The sequence below is a fragment of the Aethalodelphis obliquidens genome, unplaced genomic scaffold (assembly GCF_003676395.1).
Source record: "Aethalodelphis obliquidens isolate GAN/ISIS:26980383/991018 unplaced genomic scaffold, ASM367639v1 scaffold75, whole genome shotgun sequence".
NCBI classification, from domain to species: domain Eukaryota; kingdom Metazoa; phylum Chordata; class Mammalia; order Artiodactyla; family Delphinidae; genus Aethalodelphis; species Aethalodelphis obliquidens.
This window is the reverse complement of record NW_020838019.1, coordinates 3,679,661-3,704,319: the sequence shown is the minus strand read 5'-3', so window position 1 is coordinate 3,704,319 and position 24,659 is coordinate 3,679,661. Positions and strand designations below refer to the sequence as shown.

At 40.2% G+C, this 24,659-nt stretch overlaps 1 protein-coding gene across 4 annotated transcripts in view; it reads right to left on the bottom strand.

The window, feature by feature from the left end:
• Positions 1 to 2,520: 2,520 nt before the first annotated feature.
• Positions 2,521 to 24,659, bottom strand: part of HEATR3 (HEAT repeat containing 3) — a 37,375-nt gene continuing 15,236 nt past the window's right edge. For 3 of the 4 annotated variants that reach the window (XM_027092272.1, XM_027092274.1, XM_027092275.1), the window contains 8 exons: positions 23,218 to 23,308; positions 22,954 to 23,111; positions 22,586 to 22,668; positions 20,810 to 20,946; positions 14,707 to 14,795; positions 9,734 to 9,877; positions 6,080 to 6,256; positions 2,521 to 3,298 (listed from right to left, as the gene is read on the bottom strand). In XM_027092272.1, the coding sequence (XP_026948073.1) occupies positions 3,176 to 3,298; positions 6,080 to 6,256; positions 9,734 to 9,877; positions 14,707 to 14,795; positions 20,810 to 20,946; positions 22,586 to 22,668; positions 22,954 to 23,111; positions 23,218 to 23,308 (1,002 nt within the window). In that variant the 3' untranslated portion in view covers positions 2,521 to 3,175. The remainder of the gene's footprint in view (positions 3,299 to 6,079; positions 6,257 to 9,733; positions 9,878 to 14,706; positions 14,796 to 20,809; positions 20,947 to 22,585; positions 22,669 to 22,953; positions 23,112 to 23,217; positions 23,309 to 24,659) is intronic. The other variant, XM_027092273.1, reaches the window with a different exon arrangement.

The window sequence follows — 24,659 nt, the reverse complement described above, 5'->3', positions numbered from 1 at the left end:
TTATTTTTTAAACATAATGCTATTGCACACTTATGCACTGGGAAATCAAAAAATTGGTGACTCACTTTATTACAATATTTGCTTTGATGCGGTTTTCTGGACCAGTATCTCCGAGGTCTGCCTGTACAATCAAGTATTGGTCCATGCAATTTCAAAAAGGCAGGAAGCAAGCCTGCAACAGAACTGGCTGAACAGGAACGCTGAAGAGATAAGAACTTTCCCTATCTTGATTACTCAAAGGTATTCCTCTGAAAGACTAGATAAAGGCAAAAGATAAAACTACAGATAAAGAAATGTAATTAAATGACTAATATTTCAAAATCAATTCTATTTTAAAATGAGTTTCCATCTTAAAGGCAAAAAGAAAAAGAGAGAAGTAAAGCAGTGATTTTTATTTCCTTGGATAAACATGCCATGGCAGGCTGGACACTTAAAAATATTTTCTAGAAGAAAGGCTCTCACATGAGCTTATACTTCAACTCTTAAAAGAGTGTATATGCTTAATGGACTATTCTGGATAATTTGCAAATAACTGTATTTTAAAGCAGACTTTTTTTTCCTACATAAAAAACTACAGTTTCTATTTTACTGTGGCATGAATAATCTTCATATGCTTGCTGAGCTATTATGTAAACAGCTGTAGAGTATATTTAATCTTTTCCTATCTTTGTTGTTCTGAATAGCAAAATTAAATGGTAGCAGTACAGACTCTTAATGCCTCAGAGCCTAAAACATTGGGGGGATGGCACGTTTCCAATGTAATAACTCACATTCCACTGTTCCATAGGGTGATTCTGCATTCAAAAACTGCAACAAGCTTGCTTAATAAGACAGAAAATCACTAACATTTATTTGTTCGACAAATATTTATCGAGGGCCTACTATGTACTAAGCCCTGTGCTAGTTATTTTGCATAATGTTTATAGGTTGGAAAGTGTGGGAAAGATTACAAAATTGGAAATTTTATCCTCCTTGAAAATGAATATATGCTATAAACATTTGAAGCAGGGAGAACTCTGAAACTTTTCTTCATTGGAAGAATTTGTCTCTCAAAACCACAATGAGCTATCACTTCACACCTGCTACAATGGCTATTTTCAAAAAGACAAGAGATATGTGTTGGTGAGGATGTGAAGAAAAGGGAACCCTTGTGCAATATTGGTGGGAAAGTAAATTGTGTAGCCACTATGAACACAGTAGGGAGATTCCTCAGAAAATTCAAAATAGAACCACCATATGATACAGCAATTCCACCTCTGGGTATAGATCTGAAGGAAATGAAATCACTGTCTCAAAAAGATATCTGCAGGACTTCCCTGGTGGCGCAGTGGTTAAGAATCCGCCTGCCAATGCAGGGGACACGGGTTCGAGCCCTGGTCGGGAAAGATCCCACATGCTGCGGAGCAACTAAGCCCGTGCGCCACAGCTACTGAGCCTGCGATCTAGAGCCCGCAAGCCACAACTACTGAAGCCCACAAACCTACAGCCCATGCTCCGCAACAAGAGAAGCCACCACAATGAGAAGCCTGTGCACCACAACTAAGAGTAGCCCCCGCTTGCCGCAACTGAAGAAAGCCCCCAGGCATCAACGAAGACCCAACGTAGCCAAAAATAAATACATACATACATACATAAATTTTTTAAAAGATATATGCACCATTTGTTCATTGTAGCATTATTCACAGTAGCCAAGACATGGAAACAACCTAAACGCCCATCAGTGGATGTATGGGTAAAGAAAACGTACTGTATATACACAATGGGATAGTATTCAGCCATAAAAAAGAAGGAAATCCTGCCATTTGTGACAATGTGGGTAGACCTTGAGGACATTATGCTAAGTGAAATACATCAGAGAAAAACAAATACTGTGTGATCTCACTCATATGTGGAATCTAAAAAAACAAACAAAAAAACGCCCCCAAACCAAACAACTGAATGCATAGAGAGAATAGATTGTTAGTCGCCCGAGGTGAGCAGTGGGGGGCAAGCAAAATGGGTGAAGGTTGTCAAAAGGTAGACTTCCAATTATAAGTGACTGGGCACGTCATGTACAGCACGGGGACTACAGTTAACAATACCGTATTGCACATTTGAAAGTTGCTGAGAGAGTCGATGCTAAAGGTTCTTATCACAAGGAAAAAAAATGTATGTGAGGTGATGGATGTTAACTAAAGTTAAGTCCTGTGCTGGGTATTGGGCCTTTTAACAGGTCAACTGAGATAGATCTACAGTGGGTAAATTTTCAAATCTCCAACAACTCCTCTGATCAAGCAAATAGACAGACAACAGACCCGGTCCAGGGGCCCCACTCCGACAATGATGTGCACTGAAGCTCCCTCCCTTTGCTCCACCTGTCACCGTACTACCTCAAGGACATTGACAGTAATGCTGGAGATTCTTGGTATAAAGTCTTGTTTTTAATAGCACACATATATTCAAAGCAAGATCCATTAGCAAGCAAACACGCAGTAATAGGATTATCTGATATTTTAAAAAAGATCTTCCAAGACACAAAGCTTTCAATTAAAAAGTTATTTATTAAAAAACATATTCTTCCAATTCTGATTCCATTTAAATTCCAATTAAATAAGGAGTGATGTTCCAAAGCAGTATCCGATCAGATCCTTTTGTACAGAGGACGACGATGACCTCAATGAGCTCATTAGCTAGTAGTATAGTCTGCTAAACAGTGGTGTATGACTCCAACTCACTCCCCTCTTCACAAAAGGTAAGCATAATTGATATACTTCATACCAAAAAAAATTTATAAAGCTTGTCTTCATATTTCAGTTAAAGATTTAGCTAATATAAAATGATAATGGCTTAAAAGAGCAGCCAAGCAATGCTTCGGATTTTCCTTTTTTGCAAAATTCAAGGAAAACATGATTGTTTGGAAGTGTCTTCACTGCTCGTGAAGAAGCACCTGAGATTTCCTTGTGTTTCCACTCTTCGTGTTTCCAGTGATTAAAATATGCTGGAAACATTTCTGAGAGCACTAGAAATGCCACACAGATCCCAGAGCTTTTAAGAGTTTCTGATAGGTTCTGGAGTTTTTATGAACTTCAAATTAGTGTACAGGCATTAAAAAATGACTTTCAGGAACACACACACTGAAAGGAAACCCTCTAGTATTCTTCAGCTTTGAACGCTCTGAGACGAGGACTGGTCTCTTTCAAGTAGTCAGTTTTTTCTCAACAGTTTCTTGATAAGTGACAAACCTTCTCAAGTTCATCTTCACGTTGTCAAGAACACACAGCTGATCTGGACTGTATTTAGCTCTCCCTTCTTTCCGTATCTGCCAAAAATATATCATATGTGATTTGGTATATATCACTAATTCCTTTAAATAAGAAAGCATTTAATTTGTGGTGTATTTATTTTTAGAACAAACAGCAGTCAGATTTTGGTGAAACATTTTCACTTCCAAGGTGATGGAACACAGTACATTAGCCATAATAAAGATAAATTAAGATTGTGCACCTTTTAACTGATAGTTACAAGAACAACTGAATTGTAGACTTTAAAAGAATGAGTTGTATGGTATGTGAACTATACCTCACCTCTAACGCAGAGCCATGGTTCTCAAATTTTAGCATCTGGAAGGCTTGTTAAAAACCAGACTGGTGGGCCTATCCACACAGTTTCTGATTTTCAGTAGGTCTGGAGCTGGGCCTGAGAATTTGCATTTGTAACAAGTTACCAGGTGATGCTGGCGCTGCGGATACAGGACACTTTTGAGGACAGCTGCTCTAAAGAAGTTTTTTGGTAAAATGCATTGTATTGTGTTTAGATGCAATTTGGGGCTAAATATATACCAAACAGCCTTTAATGCAACTGTGGCTTCATTCACAAAGGAGCTTCATATAAAAAACTACATGCTGCCGTTCTGGCTAACAGAGAAATTTCATCAGGGCTTTATAGCTTTGAGAAAAGAAAAACAATTAAATATCACCATCACTGCAAGGCATATTAAGTAGGAAAATCAATCAGAACAATGGACATTCCAGAGGTTAGGGGTTACTTTCCTAGTTCACAGTTTACATCACTGCTCTCTAAGCATTCGCTTCTACACAGTCTGATGACTCAACTGCATCTGCTTTCCTTGCAGCTGCAGGGAAAGGGGACATTTTCTCCTTACCATGCAGACTGCTTTTTCAGAAGTTTAAAGGGCCTGTGATCTTTAAGAACAATGTGGACACCCTCCACGTACTGGTATGGAAATGTCTCTAGGAGACAGTGTTAAGTAAAAGCACAAAAAGGACAGGAATGTGAATATATTATACTACCTTTTGGATAATGAAGGGGGAAAATACTAAGGTGCATTTGTCTTTGCTTAGAGAAACACCATTCAATTTGGTTACCCATGAGACAGGGAACAGGTGGGAATAAAACTTCTCACTGCTTAAAAAATAAACACTAGGTCTTTGGGATCGGGGTGGGTAAAATGGGTGAAGGTGGTCAAAAGGTACACACTTCGGTTCCCGCTGACCCCTGAACAATGCAGTGGTTAGGGCGTCAACTCCCCACCCCCCAGTCAAAAACCTGGGAATAAGTTTACTGTTGGCCACGGATTCAACCAACTGCGGATGATGCAGTACTGTAGTATTTACCACGGAAGAAAATCTGTGTATTTAAGTGGATCTGCCCCGTGTTATTCAAGGATCAACTGTATAAGAGAAATAAGTCCTGGGGATGTAATGTATAGCAAGGTGATGACAGTTAACAACACTGTACTATATATCTGAAAGTGACTAAGAGAGTAGGTCTTGTAAGTTTTCATTACAAGAAAAAAATTTGTAACTATGTGTGGTGATGAATGTTAACTAAACTTATTGCGGTAATCATTTTGCAATAGATACATATATATCAAATTATTATGTTGTATACCTAAAACTGACACTATATGTCAATTACATCTCAAAACAAAACAAAACCCAGACAAAGAAACAAACAAAACTACAGGCTTAAACAAAGCATAATTAAGAGTAAACTGATCAATTTTCCCCCCTCAAGACTAAAGTCACCTACTGGTGAAGCTTAACTCAGTAAGTGTCAGCCACTATGACTACATTTTTAAATGTGGGATGCCAAAACATGAAAATGTTAAAAACAAACCAATTATTAATGTTCCTAAACTAATACTGATGTAACTGTGACACAGAATGTGCACGGCATGTGCTATTTTTTTCTTCTGCAAAAGAAAACTATTTTTTATGCCTTAAAAAAATTCAAAAAGTTTAAATTTCTAAACATACAATCACATTCACCTAAAAACTTATCACAGAGCTCTGGCCACAGGAACTGAATTCTGCCTTAGAAGCTTGTTAGAGAAAAGAAACACGTATTGGAAAGCAACAAAAGTAAGCTACTTTTCCATTAAAGCCTCTATTCTCTTGACAAAGCTTTAAAAGCAAAAGTTTAATTTAAAATGTAAAAGCAAAAAATACAAATATTTTTATTTCTCAAAATGAAATAGAGATTTAGATAAGAGGAGAATTGATAAACTTACATTCGTGGACATGTGATCAAACGCTGTTTTTAAAATTTCTGATTGCCTTCCCCCAACCACTAAAACAGTTTTTGAACATTATTTTTTTGACTCAAAGTTAGCTTTGATGCTTCTGATGAATCAGTCAATCAATCAATCAATAAAAGGGCAAATGAAGGTAGCTACGTTCTCCATTAGAGGCCAACTTGGAGTTTGTTTGCCTTTTTTTCAGAGCACCAAAGGGAAATATTCGTAACAATGAAATCAGCCTATAATGCATTACATGATATAAAATAAATTTAACATGTCTATGAAAGTGCTTTGCAGGCCAGACTGTAGTGCTTACACATAAGCACTGTTAACATTTCTAAACCGCTGCAGAAAGAGGAACGTGTCGACACCATTTTGGCTCACGTCACAGTGATTCAACAGAAAGGGAGACTGAGCCCTGACTCAGCCAACAAGCGTTTACACAGAACTGGGGATGGAGTGCTATATGAATCACTGAGATTGCACGGAGGGAACCACACACACCCGCCTCCCATAGAACGCTGAGACTTCAGCATTTCTAAATAAAATGCTACATACCTTCATTTTGAAGACTGGCTGGAATTCTTTCAGAGCAGATAACAATTTAATTTGAACTGAGGCCCTTTCAGCTTCTTTACCATCTGCAAAAACATCAAAGAGGGCATCCAAAGCCTCTCCTGCTACTACAAGGGAGGGATCTTTGGTGGCAACCTCAAGCAGAAAGCACCCGATGGTCTGGAGACAACAAAACACAGTTATCATCCAACATCCTGAGTCAGCTTTCAAAATAAGTACTAACTCTAAAGGTGACAACAATTCACGCATAAAATTTTACATAAAAATGCTAGGGAGGGATTTTCCTGGCAGTCCAGTGGTTAAGACTCTGTACTTCCACTGCAGGGGGCGTGGGTGTGATCCCTGGTTGAGGAACTAAGATCCCACAAGCCATGCGGTGTGGCCCATAAATAAATAAATAAATAAATAAATGCTAGGGAAAAATTAAAACTTTAAAAAGATCAAAGGCAACACATATTTATAAAAATACCAAGTATAACATAAGCAAGATAAATTTAAAATCTTAGAGTTTATATTCCTAAATAAAATGAATTAAGATCCATAAATGATATATGAAAGACAGATATTGGACGTTATTAAAATTTCCCTTCTATCTCCATCAAAAAGGCTTTTCCCATGGTGTCAAAATGCATATAAATATTATCTGTAACAAAAAACCCTCCTTTTTAAAAATTTTTTTTTAATTAATTAATTAATTTATTTATTTATGGCTGCGTTGGGTCTTCATTGCTATGCGCGGGCTTTCTCTAGTCGTGGCGAGCGGGGGCTACTCTTCGTTGCAGTGCGCGGGCTTCTCATTGCAGTGGCTTCTCTTGTTGCAGAGCACGGGGTCTAGGTGCGTGAGCTTCAGTAGTTGTGGCACACGGGCTCAGTAGTTGCAGCTCACGGGCTCTAGAGCGCAGGCTCAGCAGTTGTGGCGAACGGGCCTAGTTGCTCCACAGCACATGGGATCTTCCCGGCCTAGGGCTCGAATCCACGTCCCCTGCATTGGCAGGCGGATTCTTAACCACTGCGCCAGCAGGGAAGCCCCTGCTTTTTAAATTACATGAAAAACACTCTAAGACAATTAAAAAACTAAAGAGCACATAATCTCATTTTGCATCACTGTGATGATTTTTAACATCTACCCATTTTTTTCACAATTAGCTAGCTAATGAACAGACCATTCCCAACCTGCAAAGAATTGTTTAAGAGTAAAGTTATTTTATTTTGGCTGTTCTGCTTCACACTTTATGTCTTAAGGGCGATGTGCACATCTGTATTACGGGTGGGAGAGTGGAAATGCTGAGTCCAGGGCTTCCCTGGTGGCACAGTGGTTGAGACTCCGCCTGCCAATGCAGAGGACACAGGTTCGAGCCCTGGTCTGGGAAGATCCCACATGCTGCGGAGCAACTAAGCCCGTGCGCCACAGCTACTGAGCTACTGAGCCTGCGCTCTAGAGCCCACAAGCCACAACTACTGAAGCCCACGCGCCTAGAGCCCCGTGCTCCGCAACAAGAGAAGCCACCGCAATGAGAAGCCTGCACACCGCAACAAAGAGTAGCCCCCGCTCACCGCAACCAGAGAAAAGCCCACGCACAGCAACGAAGACCCAACACGGCCAAAAATAAAATAAATAAAATAAAATAAAATAAATTTAAGAAATGCTGAGTCCAAACTCCAGCTCTACCATAAATAACGGGGTGACTCCGGGACAGTCCCGTTACCCACGCTGGGCCTCAATTTTCTCATCTGAATATAAGTGGTCTAGATAACCTCTAGGATAGTATTTAAATTTAGTATCTTATCATACAACATGAAATATACAGCATCACCTACGAAGTAGTTTTACTGAAAAGATTAATCTGAATCGAACCTAGCTTTTAGATCTAACTTCCGTCTTGCGGGAGATTCAGAGGATAAAGGAACAAACGTAACGTCACAAGGAAGCAATCAGACAAATCCAGAAGCTGAACATCATGAGCCACAACCAAGCCGGGAGCTGAGGAGAAAACAGGGGTTGGGAGGTGGCGCAAGAAGGAGCGCGGCTCTAGATGAAGAGAGGCTTAGAAGACCCCCAAGCAGGCACAACATGTAGCCTTGACTTAGATCCTGGTTTAAACAAACCATCCACAAATAGATATTTTTGGAACAACTGGAAAGTTCTGAATATGGACCAGGTATTAGACATATTAAGAAATAACTGTTAATTGTGTACAGCATAATGGTGGTTATATAAGAGAGTGTCCCTCTTGTTAAGATATGCCTACAGAACCCATAGGGGCAAAATACCAGGATGTCTTCAACACACTCAGCAGAGCAACTACTTGAAGTATATATGATAGAAAACCAGTAATTCTTAAATACGCTTGATGGCTATACAAAAATTTACTGTACTTTCTACTTTTCTTCATGCTTGAAAATGTGACTAAATAAAAATATTTTAGAAATCTTATGTTATGCCTGAGAAAAACTCGCTGTTCCCCTAAAGTGGACCTTGGACCTTACAGTCTAAAGGGGTGGGAAGTGATTATACCTACACATGCTCATCGGTATATGTGTACACATACAGAGCCACACAGCCATGCCCTCTCACTTGGTGTCTATATATAATCAAAATCCCTGGAATGACACAGAAGAGATGGGTAACAGTGGCTGCCTCTCTAGAGTGGAACTGGGGGACCGGATGTTTAGGAGTGGAGATGTGTCTTTGCACTATAGATTCTTTTCTACTTTCCTAAATGTTTTGCTATATGCATGTATCACCATTTCAAAATAAGCTTCTAAAAAATACCAGTCACATTGTTTAGCTCTTAGCAAGTTAAGAAAATACTTTATAATAATCAGTTTATAATCCATTATCAGCAATCTACACTTCAGCAATGATGATTAGCACAACAAAGGGTAATTTTACTATTACTGTTCTTTTAGTTACTAGGCTGTATCTCTGGCAGTGCAGTTCCTAAGCAACTTGTTGAGATAAAGTGCTGGAAGCAAACATGCTGAGTGAGTTCCTAGTGTGCTGGCACTACCAGAGTTGCTGCTTAAAATTTATGAGAGGTCTTAGGATGAACTGGGTGGCTTTGTGCAAAATGCACTACAGCCTGGTGTGCTGAGGAAGCTGTCTGGACTGTTCCTTCACCAGGAGGAGAATACAACATGTACACATTTAACGCAACAGCAAAGGCAGAGGCATCCTGAACAACTCTGAACCCTGGCCTTCCACTGAAGACAAATTTATTTTTGATAAAACATCTCCGGAGTAAAGTTAAATGGCAAAATGGGACAACTCTTTAAGTACCTATCTGATTCATGGAGTTAGATTAAGCCAAAGGGTATGTTTTAATAATATACCTTAGTAAGCAACTTTTCTTTTTCTTGCAATATATATATATATATATTTTTAGTTTTATTTTTTGGCTGTGCCGCACGGTAGGCGGGATTTTAGTTCCCTGACCAGGGAGCAAACCCATACCCCCTGCATTGGAAGCTTGGAGTCTTAACCACTGGACCGCCAGAGAAGTCCCCAGTAAGCAACTCCTTGATATGATTTCTTCTCATGAAGTCCACAGAAGTTTTTAAAATCCCACACCAATAGTCACTCTTATCCCATTTCTAATGACTTAATGATTTAGGTTGGAAGCATATTGTTTTTACCTTAAGAGTGTCAAGTGTACCATCTTCTTTGGCTAGGACGCTGCCAGTGATTCCTAAAATACTAACCACATTCACCCTCACCCCAACATTACTACTATGGATGCCTGCTCTGCATAGTGTCAACAGCTGGTCGGGAGTCATGCACTGTTGAAAGAGAAGGAGAGAGTATTTAGCACGTTAAACTCAGCCAATTCCAACAGCATGTGCAACGGGATTGGCAGGAGTCTCTTCTACAAGAGGCACGATGCTACAAGTGACACAAACTCTCGGTGAACTTATTACATATTCTAATCACTCATTAATAATGTTGGTAACTCTGAACTAGGACGAGGCCTGCTCATGTCACTGTCACCACTTACTCTATCCCATGGCTGTAAGCCTGTAAAAGAACCTTCAGATCCTATTTGTCTCATTTGAAGACTTTCATTCAGAGATACACAGACCAAAGAGATTCTCATTTCTTTTCAACGTTGATCATAAAAAATGTAAATAGGACCATGCAGCTTTAATAAAAATGGGCTGAAATCTATACAAGGTAAGAACTGACTCTGAGATTTGTGTGTTATGGTAAATTAATAAAGACTGTAAAACCCATTAAATCATATAGTGCTTCCACCAAGTAGTGATAATTTTCATTTTAAGCTGATCTGAACACACACGTGGACACAGGTATCACAAGAGTGCAAATGTCACTTTCCCTTTCATAGAAACTGAGGGTCAGAAGTTATGTTCTTTCTTTTTTCCTTAGAAGTTACGTTCTTGAAAAAAATTCTCAAATATACAAAGAGAAAATATTTAAAGAGTATGTATTAGAGGCCAACATCATGTGCTATATTTAACAGTAAAACACCAGAGACTTCCCATTAAACTCTGGAACAGGGCCAAGTCTGGGTTAGCACTGCTCTAGAGGTGTGGCCATGCAATGACTAAGGACGGAAGGAAGACGGGCCACCAGAGGAAAGGAGGCCGAAGAACTGCGAAGCCAGGTTCCTGGGAAGAGCATCCACGTGGATTCTGAAATCACCTAGAATCATGACGGGACCAGTGAAAAGTAACAGAAACCAACAGCAGGAATCTTCAAGGAACGAGGGGTGCCCTTGGGGGTGGTGGGTGACTGTAACCAAGAGAGGTGGGGTGGTGTGGTCTAGTGACGTGGTACTCAGAACTGGAGGATTTTAGAAAGGAAGCAGTGAGGACGGTTTAGAACTGTAGTTCTCAAACTTCAGAGTGCATGACAATCACCTAGAGAACTTGTTAAAACACAGACATCTCTGGGCCCCTCCCCAGAGTTTCTGCTTCAGTAGACTGGGGGCAAAGCCCTAGGATTTGCCCTTATACACACAGAGGAAAAAGACCACAGACCCGATAGCAAAATTGGCAACAGATGGGAAAAGTTACAGAAAAAGAAATGCAAAGGCCCTTAAAACACATGAAAAGATGTCCAACCTCCTCACAGTAAGAGAAATGCAAATTAAAATTGAGATATAATTTCTCACCCATCAGACCACTTAAAATCCAACATTTTGACAACATATTCTTCTGGTGAGGCTCTGGCAGAACAGGCACTCTCAAACGCTGCTGGTGGAGATTCGAAACGGCTCAGACTCTAAGGAGGGGACTACAGCAATACCCAGAGCAAAGCTACAAATCCATCTGTTCTCTGAGCCGGCAAGTCCAATTCTAGGAATCGATCCCAAAGACACAATGGCAAAAAACACAACAGAACTTCTGTAAAAAGACTATTCACTGCAGTTCTATTTGTAATAGCAAAAGATTGGAAACAACTACAATATCCATCGATGCAGACATGTTGAATATGGAATATGTACACAATGGAGTGATATGAAGCTGTAAAAAAGAAATGAGAAACATGTCTATGGTGATTAATAAGGGAGAAGAGCAAAGTACAGAAGCACTACTTTTAAGGAAAGGAGTGGGGCTTCCCTGGTGGTGCAGTGGTTGAGAGTCCGCCTGCTGATGCAAGGGACACGGGTTCGTGCCCCAGTCTGGGAGGATCCCACATGGCCGCGGAGCGGCTGGGCCCGTGAGCCACGGCCGCTGAGCCTGTGCGTCCGGAGCCTGTGCTCCGCCACGGGAGAGCCCACAACAGTGAGAGGCCCGCATACCGCAAAAAAAAAAAAAAAAGAAAAGAAAAGGACTGAAATACAAACACATACATATTTTGCTTATGTTTTCCAAAAAAGAACAATAGAATGATAAATTAAAAAACCAAAAAGGATGATTACCAATGGCACAAAGGAAAGAACAAGGGCAAAGGGACAGAAGCTAGACCTCTCTAAATATATACATATATATATTCTTTTTGGGGATAAAATATACGCAAAACTTACCATTTCAACCATATTTAAAAGTACAGTTTAGTGGTAGTAAGTACAGTACATTCACACTGTTGTGCAACCAGTCGGTGCAACACCACCATCCATCCCCAGAACTTCTTCATTGTTCCATACTGCAACCCTGTACCCATTAAACAATGTCTCCCCACACACCCCACCCTTACCCCAACCCCTGGCAACCACTGTTCTACTTTCTGTCCCACAAATTTAACTACTCTAGGACCCTCATAAGAGGATTCATACAATACTTGTCCTTTTGTGTCTTTCATTTAGCATAACGTCTTCCAGGTTCATCCATGCAGTAGCATGTATCAGAATTTCATTCTTCTTTAAAGCTGAATACTATTCCACAGTATGTATATACCGTATTTTTCTCTGAATATATCTTGTTTGTTTTAACTCTGAAACTGTGTAAATATTTTATATAATTAAAAAATAAAAATTAAAGCAAACAAAAATGCTTTAATAAAAGCTGAAACAACTGAAGCTAACTTTATAACAAGCCACAAAGAGAACTTTTCAAGCAACTTTAAAACACAGTAATTTGTATCGTCCTAGAGGGATTTTTTTCCCTAAGGACATGAAGAATCACAAAGAAATCTTAAACTGCATTCAGTAGTGTTATTGTTAGTAATAATACCATTATTTTGAAATTATTAACTATATTCTGTAGGGTAAATAATTAATGAGTTTTTAATGATGGTTTAAAAAACTGGTTATTTTTAGAGACTGCTAGGACACCAACTCATTATTCTAGAAAAAAGGGTGGGGTGGGGGGAGGGAGAATCATATCCTATCTTTTTTGGTATGAAATTTATTTCAAAGTTACCAACTAATTGATGAAATAGGAAGTTTTTATTTACAGAAGAATCACAGCTAATAAATGCTTTAAAAGGAATGACAAAATTAGGATATCTCCATTTTGCAAACCCTATAGTGGTTTGCAAAATAGTGGATCTATACAACAAAAATCACTGGTTGCTACAAGTGAATCCATTGATTAATCTTAACATCACTATTTTACAACAATATGTGATTTGTGATATAAAAGTAGAATATACATACAGCACTGTGAATTATTTTTGCCTAAACGATCTGATCCTGAATCTAATTAAGGCTCTAGACCTAGCTCCCAATTTATAGGCAATATGGGAGACAGAGGGACCTGTTAAATAATAACATTGTTAAAGCAGCCATATCTGAGAATGGGGGAAATTCTTTAGGACAGATGACAGCATCTTCTTCTTCTTTTTAATATTATGGCGTTTTCTGGGTTTTAAAAAAAATTTAATTACTTTATTTATTTTTTATTTTTGGCTGCATTGGGTCTTTATTTTTGGGTGTGCGCGGGCTCTTCTCTGGTTGCGGCGAGCAGGGGCTACTCTTCGTTGCAGTGCACGGCTTTCTCATTGTGGTGGCTTATCTTGTTGCAGAGCACAGGCTCTGGGCATTCGGGCTCAGTAGCTGTGGCTCATGGGCTCAGTAATTGTGGCTCGCGGGCTCTAGAGTGCAGGCTCAGTAGTTGTGGTGCGCGGGCTTAGTTGCTCCACAGCATGTGGGATCTTCCTGGACCAGGGCTCGAACCCGTGTCCCCTGCATTGGCAGGCGGATTCTCAACCACTGCGCCACCAGGGAAACCTGATAGCTTCTTCGATGAATAAATAGTATGGGGAAAGGCGGGCAGGCAGGGGAAATGTTATAAATTCAGAGATTTAAGAATCTGTCAGTATACTAAAAACTACTGAATTGTATACTTTAAATGGGTGAACTGTATGGTATGTGAATTAAATCTCACTAACCCCGTTAAAATATATGTATTTAAGAGACCAAAATACCAACTAAGAACAATACATGGATCCTACTTAGATGCTGATTTGAACAAACCAATTGAAAAAAAAACATTTTAAAAGCAATCAGGGGAAACTGAATTCAGACTGCATATCAAATGATAATTTTAAGACACCTGTTGATTTGGGGGTTTCGGATAATGGTATTGCGGTTAAGATTTTTAAAAGTTCATTTTCTGTCACAGACACATAATGAAGCACACAATAAAACATTCATGGGTGAAATAATATGATTTGCTTTAACTATTCCAAGAAGCTAAAACAAAAATGTAGGGAAAGTGAAAGAAACAAGAATGACAAGATGTTGGCAACTTGTTGACACTTGGTGATAATGCGTTCAGGTAACAATACTATTATCTCTGCTTTTAGAAATGTTTGAAAATTTCCTTCATAAAAAGTAAAAAATAAACGTGATAAGGCACCTATCACAGAGGTGCAGACAGATCACTGTGGAGGACCTGGAGTACATGCCTATAAATTTCTGTAATAAAATGTTTTAAAAAAGATAAATGATTTCCCGAGAAAATACTTACAACACAAATGCCAAACACATTATATCAACTAAAAAACTGTGTATGTTTTGGGGGTGGGGTGGTGGGGAGAAGGAAAAGATTTTACTTTTATACTTTCAGTACTTTGGTTTCCACTTTACAAGGATCATGCATTACTCTTTCAATAGAAATAAATACTTAAAAATAGTCAAGCAATAAATTTTGCCTCCATAATACAGAATCTTGGCTAGTTCCACAAAAAAATTTTAAAACCTTACCTGAGGAATGTTCTTGGAGGCCACCGTTTGCAAAAGGGCCCTCAAGGCACTACTTATAGCTTCTAAAAAGTCAACATGCTTAGCAAAATCTAAAACACAAAAAGGAAATATAAATTTGTTTTTGTCTTTCTCTAAGAAGAGTTATTTATAGAAAAAGAGTCAAAACAAAGCATGTTAAATGTTAATATATGCTACAATATTAAAAACATTTGATATTTAAGCCCAAACTTCCACTTCACAGCTCCCTGTGAACTGCATATTTGAGTCGGAAAGATGACCACGATTGAAATAATCAGGATAGTCCTGAGAGTCCTTGACTTGTAGATGATGGATTTTCATTTAACTCACACTGTAGCACGTGATAAGCCTGAGCTAACCTTTGTAGACTGAATTCAGCTTTTCACAGATTGCTATCACGGTGCTGGGCAGACATAGGGTAGAGTCATCTCCCAAGTCAGAGTGCCTCCTCGCCAACCCAAGCCCACTGCCCAGCCAAGAAGTGTTGCTTGTGCAGGGCCAGGCCACTATGCCTCTGGTTTTCAGTGGCTCCTGTGGTTTTTACTGACCCAACTTCCCCTTCCCACTCTTGCTCATTTTTACTCTTTTCTTATTGTCCCTTCTTCCCACACGGAATAAACAGAACAACAGCAATAAACAATTATGATAACACAGCCATATAGGAGAGTGAGGACCGCCTAGGTGAGCTGGCTCCCTAACCCCTTTGGTGGAAGGGAAAGCAATTGATGTGGTGTGATAGGTTATATTTTCCAAAAATAGCCACAACAGGGCTTCCCTGGTGACGCAGTGGTTAAGAATCCGCCTGCCAATGCAGGGGACACGGGTTCGAGCCCTGGTCTGGGAAGATCCCACATGCCACGGAGCAACTAAGCCCGTGCGCCACAACTACTGAGCCTGCGCTGTAGAGCCCACAAGCCACAACTACTGAAACCCGCGTGCCCTGAGCCCATGCTCCGCAACAAAAGAAGCCACTGCAATGAGAAGCCCGCGCACCGCAACGAAGAGTAGCCCCACTCGCTGCAACTACAGAAAGCCCGTGTGCAGCAGCGAAGCCCCAACACAGCCAAAAATAAAAAAACAAATAAATAAATAAATGTATTTTTTTTAAAAACCCAATAAATTGATTTAAAATAGAAAAAAATAGCCACAAGAGTATTTCCAGTTCTGCATGATCTTGCAGAACCTTGCCACTTCCCATAAAGACTGTGGAGTCTATTTCCCCTCCCCTTGAACCTGGGTGGGATTTTGTGGCTTCTCCAACCAGGACAACATGTGAAAGTGACAGGCTAAGTGGTAAAAGGCATGACTTCCACCTGACTCACATGCCTTTGCTCTCTCCTCTCTCTCAACTCTCGCCCTTGGAACCCAGCCACCATATTATGGAAGCCCAGGTCACATGAAGGGGTCAGAGGTGGGTGTTCCGGCTGACAGCCCCAAACCAACTACCAGACATGTGAGTGAATAGGCCTCAGATGATTCTGGCTCCCAGTCTTCCAGCAGAGGCCCTAGGCTAGGGTTTCTCAACTTCGGCACTATGGACATTTTGGCCCAGATCATTCTTTGTGGTGCACGTGGAGTCGCCTGGGCACTAGGATATTTAACAACATCTCTGGCCTCTACCCTCTAGATACCAGCAGCAACCCCCAAATTGTAACAACAAAAAAGGTCTCCGGACATTGACAAAAGTCCTCGGGGGGCAAAAACTGCTGCCAGTTGAGACACACTGGCCTAGACATCATGGGGTAGAGAAAACCATCTCCGCTGGACCCTTTCTAAATCCCTGACCCATAGAAACCACGAGAAATAGCATATGATTACTGCTGTTTTAAGCCAGCAAGTTTTGGGGTGATTTGTTATATAGCAGGAGACAGTTTGTCCTTCTCCTCTGTGGTGCCCTTGGCCAAATAGAGATTCTGATGCCACTTTCTGGGCCGCATGAGAGCAAGGCAGCTTCTGCAAAGACTGGAATTAAGGCTTGTTTTATCTTTCGGCTCTCTCATTTTCAGATATATGTTATGCACAGAGGTAGGGAATTCCTGTAAGTATCACAGAACAGATACTAGGATACTTTAGGATCAGACAGACCAGGGCCAGAATCCAGCCTGTGACATTATGTGACCTCTCATTTTGGTCTCAGCCCAAGTGTTAGCTCCTCAAAGGGGCCTTTCCATACTAACTAGTGCGACACCTCATACCATTCTGCTTTTATGTTTTTCCTTCCTAGCCAAAATGACCTTAAACCTTTATTTATATGAAAATGCAAGCTCCATGAGCATGGCGGCCTTGCCTATCTTGTTTATGCCTGTATACCTTGGACCTAGAACAGCGCAAGGCATAAAGTAAGTCAATAAATAAATAGTTGTTAAAAGAAGGAATCCCCCTGAAAAAGGTTCCTAAACCTCTAAATCTCAGCGTCCCCATCAGGCAGGTGGAGTAATAAATGCCTAGCTCATAAAACCTAGTACCTAACAGGCCCTCAAAAATTGGTATAAAATTGTTACTATTAAACTTCCAAAAGTCACCATACTGGCTCTGAAAAGTAACTTATATTTGATTAAAGCTGTAAGTGTAGTCCTGGAAATCTGTCAGCTGCACATAAAACTATTAAACCATGTTATGAAGAACTAACTTGATACAAACTAGAACACATCTCAGAACCAATTTTTTTTCTATCCTCTATTCTTAGGAAAATAACAATGACCTTAGATTCAAAATCCTAATCTAAACTACACTACTGTTTTACATTACGTGAAATTCATATTTTCCCTAAATTTGGATGATTTTTATTTAATTCACGTTTCTGTTCATTTATCCAAATTAGGGAAGAAAGTTCAAACAACTCTGCCTTTCTGAGAAATGCTCAGTAAAAGGTCAAGACATGTGGTATTGTCAAAAGAAATTAAGTAAATGTCAAAAGAAGTTAAACAAAAGAGCTGATTCAAAATGTCTTTCCCCGCAACAACTTTGTACAGCATCTAAGAATTTGTAGCACACCTAAATGTAGGTAAATAGTCAACCCACAAGTAATCAAGCAGCAAATTATATTTAGGTGAATTCTGCAGACTGATTTTCAATGTTCTGATGTGGAATAAAAACCATATCCCAGAATGGGTGCTACCACCATTCTAACTGTAATGAAAATGAGCTTTCTGCTCCCCAAAATCTAGGGTAGCAGGGAATCCTAAATGATTTTAGAACCCGTGTAATGGAAAAAATGACAAACTGACCCAATCTGAAAATACAACATTGCTAAAAATTTCTTATGTTTTGAAGATCAATATTTTAAATGAAGGAGACAAAGATGTTGGTGTTTTGAACACAAGGACCAGACTCTACTAAAAACTTGCTCATTTTATCTCTGATGTCAGCCACAAATCTATGGAGGTATGTATCAAAAATTTTATAAGTATTCAGAACTGTATTTCAGCAGCAAAACTAAAACAAGTTAAATACAATACAGCTGTACGATCCTCATACATTTAACTCTCAAACACACAAGAGAGAAATTTAGCCCCATTCTCCCCACCAAATTCTTCAATAACAGTTCACATTATCCACGTAGAGCTCACAGGGTTATACTATTTTATAAATCCCAAATATTTGAAAAGACTATACTAGAATAGTATAAGCAATTATCCTTTATCAAAAATTTCATTCTGATAGAAAGGTTATGTCTACAATAGCTAGGAAACTGGAATTTATTAAAAATCTAAGTGCTTAATTATACTTTCTCACAATTCAGAAACTTTCCATTATTTCTCTAAGGCTCAGCTTGTTATGGTTTTCCTATGATCTTTCCAGGTAATAAATGAGCCTGTACCAGTGACCAAGAACAGCCAGCTGAACTAGGAGAAACACACCTAAGTGTGTTCTACATAAGCAGAGGCACAGAATATGTGCACTTACTTCCAGTGAAATAAACTCTTCATGCTGGCAGGGGATGGGGCTTGTGGGACCTTGACTGGACTCTCATGGAGAAATGGCCCAGAGGAAAGAGATGGCAATTGTGAAACTAGGGCAAACAGGGTTCTCTCAGGTTAAGCAGGTCTTGGAAGCACTAAGAGGTCTGGGTAGGTCCTGCTCGCCTGGGGGCCTAGCTGTGGACTCCCCTATCTGGCCCTGCCCGTTGCAGGGAGCCCATGGGAATGTGTGGATGGGAGGGGGCATGAGCAATAGCAGTCTCCCCCAGCCACCCCTCCACAGGACATCCTGCTGGGCTGACGGAAACCATCCCTCTTGCCCCCCATGCCAGCCAGATCTCGTTAGGTTTATAAGGCTGGGAGAGAAATATAAAGCTATAGTCATCAGCTCACAATGACCAGTCACCTCTGTGCTCCAGAGCTGGCCCAGTACGGGCTTGGAACGGGAGTGGGGCTAATACTGCTCACATCCTGTTCAACATCCTGTCTTAGGTATGGCTGGGCATGTGGTTTTCACATGACGGCACCAGCTAAAGAATACACAGCGTGAGATCACTTGAAAACTCCACCTGTTAATGGACAAATATTGATAACTATATAATGAGTTTCTAAATATTTATTTATTTAATCTTTAAAAATTAATCTAGAACTTCTAAAACATGCACCATTAAATACACAGCACCTCTTCATAGAGTGCAAGATAGATGTCTTAAAGAATCAGAGACCGCCTCTTGAAGGAATGCTTATACAGAAACTTGTATTTAGTGAAAAGTGACCATATTTTGATCTTCTAAGAGTTTCAGCTCTTGGACTTAGTACTGTGTCTGAGAAGGGGAAATGTTAAACAGTTTTGCACAGAAATAGAGCAGATTCACATCTCCCATATTAACCCTCACTCCAGACACACATGCCGGATAGAGTAACACGAAGAATTTTCCTTTACTATGTAAAATACCTCTATTTCCTTTCTCGGTTTTGTTTGAGCTCCTATAGTTTAATGTGCCGAAGTTAAATGAGATTCTGCTACAGTGAACTATGACAATCTGTTAGAAGAGCATGCATTATACACTGTACAGCTAGGTCATTTCAAAAGAACAGTTAACAAATAGTCTATGATATTGCTTGTATGTGGAATCTAAAAAATGATACAAATGAACTGATATACAAAACAGAGTCACAGATGTAGAAAACAAACTTATGGTTACCAGGGGGAAGGGGGGGAGGGATAAACTGGGGGAGTGGGACTGACATATACACACTACTATATATAAAATAGATAACTAATAAGGACCTACTATATAACACAGGGAACCCTTCTCAATACTCTGTAATGACCTACATGGGAAAACAATCTAAAAAAGAGTGGGTATATGTATAACTGATTCACTTTGCTGTACAGCAGAAACTTACACAACACTGTAAATCAACTATACTCCAGTAAAAATTAAAAAAAAAAAAGAACACCTATCTAATGTACAGTATCTCTCTAGGTTTCTGCATACAAATGAAATTAATCCATATCAGATACCTGTAACTTAGAGATTCAGCTTGTACCATGCAAAGGTATTTGAAGAAAGAGATGTGTTAGAAAAAAAGCAAGGTGTAGAACTGTGTGTACGGTAGTCTATCATTTGCCTTAAAAATATACATACATACTTTGGTATCGAGAATCTCTCTGGAAGAATACACAAGGAACTGGCCACAGTGACCAATTCTGGGAGAGGAACTGGGTAGTGTGAGAAAAAGGAGGGAGGCTTTCCACTTTATGGGCTCTCAAACCTTGTGAATTCTGTCATACACATCTGTAGCACCCAATCAAATGTAAATCAAACGATTTTATATTTAAGGAGAAAACTAAGGAATAGAGAATTACCCAAATATTTTAATGCACCCTAATATTTATGATATTTGTGATGCAGCCTTGATTGTCCTGACGTAACTGGATGCAAGCAATTTTAATGAAAAAGATAAATACATCCCAGAGGCCTGCCTGCATACTTTGTTGACTCTATACCACCGGCAACTATAAACATATGACTGCTAGTGTCTGGGAAAGGTTTCTGCAGGTTGGATGAGAGACCGTATAATTACAAACTCCAAGTTCCTGGCCCTTCAAAATTCTGCTCCATACCAGTCGTTTTTCACAATAAGGCCTAAATATTTACCTGGCTGAGAAAAAAGCAGTTGTGACAGATGCTGTGCAAGTGTCTGAAGGGCTGCAGGTCCTCCCAGATGGTCCACATCCAGGAGGGAGACAAGGCTCTGGAGACACACGAGGGCTCTGCATTGTATAGTGCTCATTCTGCAAAGGAAGAGAGAGAATGCTGTCTGTTCCTCTCACAGTAACCCAGCAGAATTCAGCACTGACCTTGAAACTAAGTGTCAGATTCTGACAGGGACCATCTGTAAGCAGAAGGAGGTCTAGGGCAGTGAGCAGGGATTCGTAAAGTGAACTGTTAATCCTACCAGCTCAGGCTTCCCTGGTGGCGCAGTGGCTGAGAGTCCGCCTGCCGATGCAGGGGACATGGGTTCGTGCCCCGGTCTGGGAAGATCCCACATGCCGTGGAGCGGCTGGGCCCGTGAGCCATGGCCACTGAGCCTGCGCGTCCGGAGCCTGTGCTCCGCAACGGGAGAGGCCACAACAGTGAGAGGCCCACATATCGCAAAAAAAAAAAAAAATCCTACCAGATCAAACTGCTTGAGCACTCAAGGCCTCTGAGGCACAGCACATTTATGAGTCACATGGAATCTGCTTGAGAAAAATTTCTATGCATGGCAGTATCTTTAAAATTATTTTTAATTGTGAAATATGACATACATAAAGCGCTCAACGAATATACAGAGTTTAACGGTTTACAAAGCAAACACCTGTGCATCTAGGTAGGAAATAAACAATGCTAGCACTATTTAAAGGACATGGAAGCAACCTAAATGTCCAACGACAGATGAATGGATAAAGAAGATGTGGCATATTTATACAATGGAACATTACTCAGACATTAAAAAGAATGAAATAACGCCATCTGCAGTAACATGGATGGACCTAGAGATTATCATACTAAGTGAACTAAGCCAGAAAGACAAACGTCATATGATATCGCTTATAGGTGGAAACTAAAAAAAAAACAAAGATACAAATGAACTTATTTACAAAACAGAAATAGACCCACAGACATAGAAAACAAACTTATGGTTGCCAAAGGGGAAAGGGGGGGAGGGATAAATCAGGAGTTTGGGATTAACATACACACACTACTATATATAAAATAGATAAGCAACAAGGACCTACTGTATAGCACAGAGAACTATAGGGTAATAACCTATAAGGGAAAAGAATCTGAAAAAGAATACATATATATCTGAAACACTGCTGTACACCTGAAACTAACACAACACTGTAAATCAACTATACTTCAATTAAAAAAAAAAAGAAAAGAAATGCTGCTAGCGCCCTCACGGCCCACCTATCCCTTCCCTATCACGCCCCACCTCCTTGACCCCAAAGGTCACCACTCTCCAGACTTTTATAGCAGACATTTCCTTGCTTTTCTTTACAGGTTTACCACCTATGTATGCATCACTAAAGGAAACAGTTTAGTGTCAGTGTTCTAGTTCAGATTTTTTATTGCTGCATGTGTTAATCTAATGTGTTAAGAAGTAGCTCAGCTGTATGTATTCTACTGTATGATTATGTCAGCACTTATTTATCCATTCTGCCACTGATGGACATTGAGGTTGTTCCCAAGTTGGGGCAACTGTGAACCACACTGCTACGTGCACTCTCCTGTCTTAGTGAACATATGGGCAGACTTCTCCAGGGAACATACACAGGACACAGGGGGAGAGATCCTGAAGGGGGAGTTGGCATCTTCCATTGAATGGTCCATCATTTCATATAATAACATAATGACAAATGGTTTTGAAACTAGAAAAGTTCTTACTTTCTAATCAAAGGTTTCCAACTGGGGTTCCTGGAACACACGTCAACTGCAGTGCTGTTTGGAAAGGCAGTTTTCTCAAAAATCTAAATTTAAAAAGGAAGTAAGGCAAAGGTTAAAGAGTAGGGTTTTTACACGATTCCTTTATAAAATCCCAACATATGACTTCTAAGTGAGATGGTCAGGCTTGATAAAGAGGTGCTCAGGAATTCTGAACGGCCTGCCTCCAGTGCTGGTCATTGTTTTGTTTCCCAGGTCTTACCAATTAGCCATACCTGGCAGTATTAGCGAACTTCTTTTGCACACAGAAGGAACGGCTTTCTTCAGCCTTCCCTGTGCTCTAGAACGAGCCTAGACTGAAAACAGATTACCTTCTTTGGGATGAGGTAGTTGGTGAGAGCGGTGTGAACCTCATGGGAGAGGCAGAGGGGAGACAGCAGCTGCCCACCGCATTCACTGAGGGAATTCTCCATAAATGAGTCGCTTTCATCACTGCTGGAGAGCTCTTCCCATTCATCGTCGGTGGGATCTGGGAAGAGTGCAGATCACACAGAACTGGACTATTTAAGATAATCCTCATGGAAGCTGCCCTCCCAGTCCAGGGGAGGATATCTAAATGGGAACTGGTCACAAACCTTCACTGCAGCACATGTTGACAATGATTTCTAGAGCAGTCTGCTGAGCTGTCAGCAACGCTATGGTCTCTCTCAGCTCCTTGTCGGTGGGCTTAAAAAAAAAAAAGCAAACGACCAACTCTCAAATGTGTGGAAAAATATTTTCATGTGACCCTCCTTTTAAAGCCTACTAAATGATATTTGCACTTGGAATAGAGGACATGGGTGGGGGTGGGTAAGTAGAAGAAAAGTCATAAAGTGCTGGAAGGACAAACAGGCATTATGATTCCTCTTGGCACTGTGCAGCGTGCCACTGTTCACCGGGTTTCCATCTATCTGCACGGTTATTTTCTAAGTGTTGCTTAGTTAGCTGGAGAGAACAGAAAAATATTCAGGAATTCTGAACTAAATTCACCCTGAAACTTAATCTAATGTGTTAAGAAGTAGCTCAGCATACTAAGATTAAAACAAGAGTTCATTTTGGACACCAGGCACTTACACACAACAAACCTGCTTTTAGACACTTACACAGTTTCTTGGAAAAGACTTCATTAACCAGAATTACTAACAGGCCCTCATATGACCACCAGAACTTGACTAAGGAGCAGACAGGCCTGCTGCTTTCTGGCTTTCTTTGAAGACTGCAATAAAGCATTTCTTAAAGACTGAAGGAAGAGGGGGACTTTTTCTCCTGGGAATAAATAACATGAACCTAACTTATCAATTAACATTCTCAAAATGGGTTGTATAAATTGATATGACCTTAATTCTCAAGTCACCTATGAAAAGTGAAATAGCTTCACTCCAAAACAGTACATAAGCTAAAAGTAATGTATATTTTGTTGTCTGAATGTTTCCCAGTTTCAAAAGTTTTCTGTCTTTTCAATGGCTGTAAAATATTCCATTAAATGAACGTATTATAATTTATTAAGCATTCCTCTAGCATGGAATATTTCAGATTACTTGGTTATCTTATTTCCTCAGATTTACTGGATCAAAGGTTAAAAACACACCTATAGATACTGTGACATATTCCTGTTCTCCTTTTCCAGAATGTTGTACTCATTTTTAATCCTCCAGCAACTTCTTGTGCAACGATTTAACTGTAATTTTGAACCACATTCTTAAAAAAAAAAAAAAAAAAGAAGAAGACAGCTTATTTAATAGATGTAGCATAGGAATCCCTATGTTTATATTCATTTTATTGCTGGCAAGAATGTATCTAGGGACTTCCCTGGTTGTCCAGTGGTTAAGAATCCACCTTCCAGGGCTTCCCTGGTGGCGCAGTGGTTGAGAGTCCGCCTGCCGATGCAGGGGACACGGGTTCGTGCCCCGGTCCGGGAAGATCCCACATGCTGCGGAGCGGCTAGGCCCGTGAGCCATGGCCGCTGGGCCTGCGTGTCCGGAGCCTGTGCTGCGCAACGGGAGAGGCCACAACAGTGAGAGGCCCGTGTACCACAAAA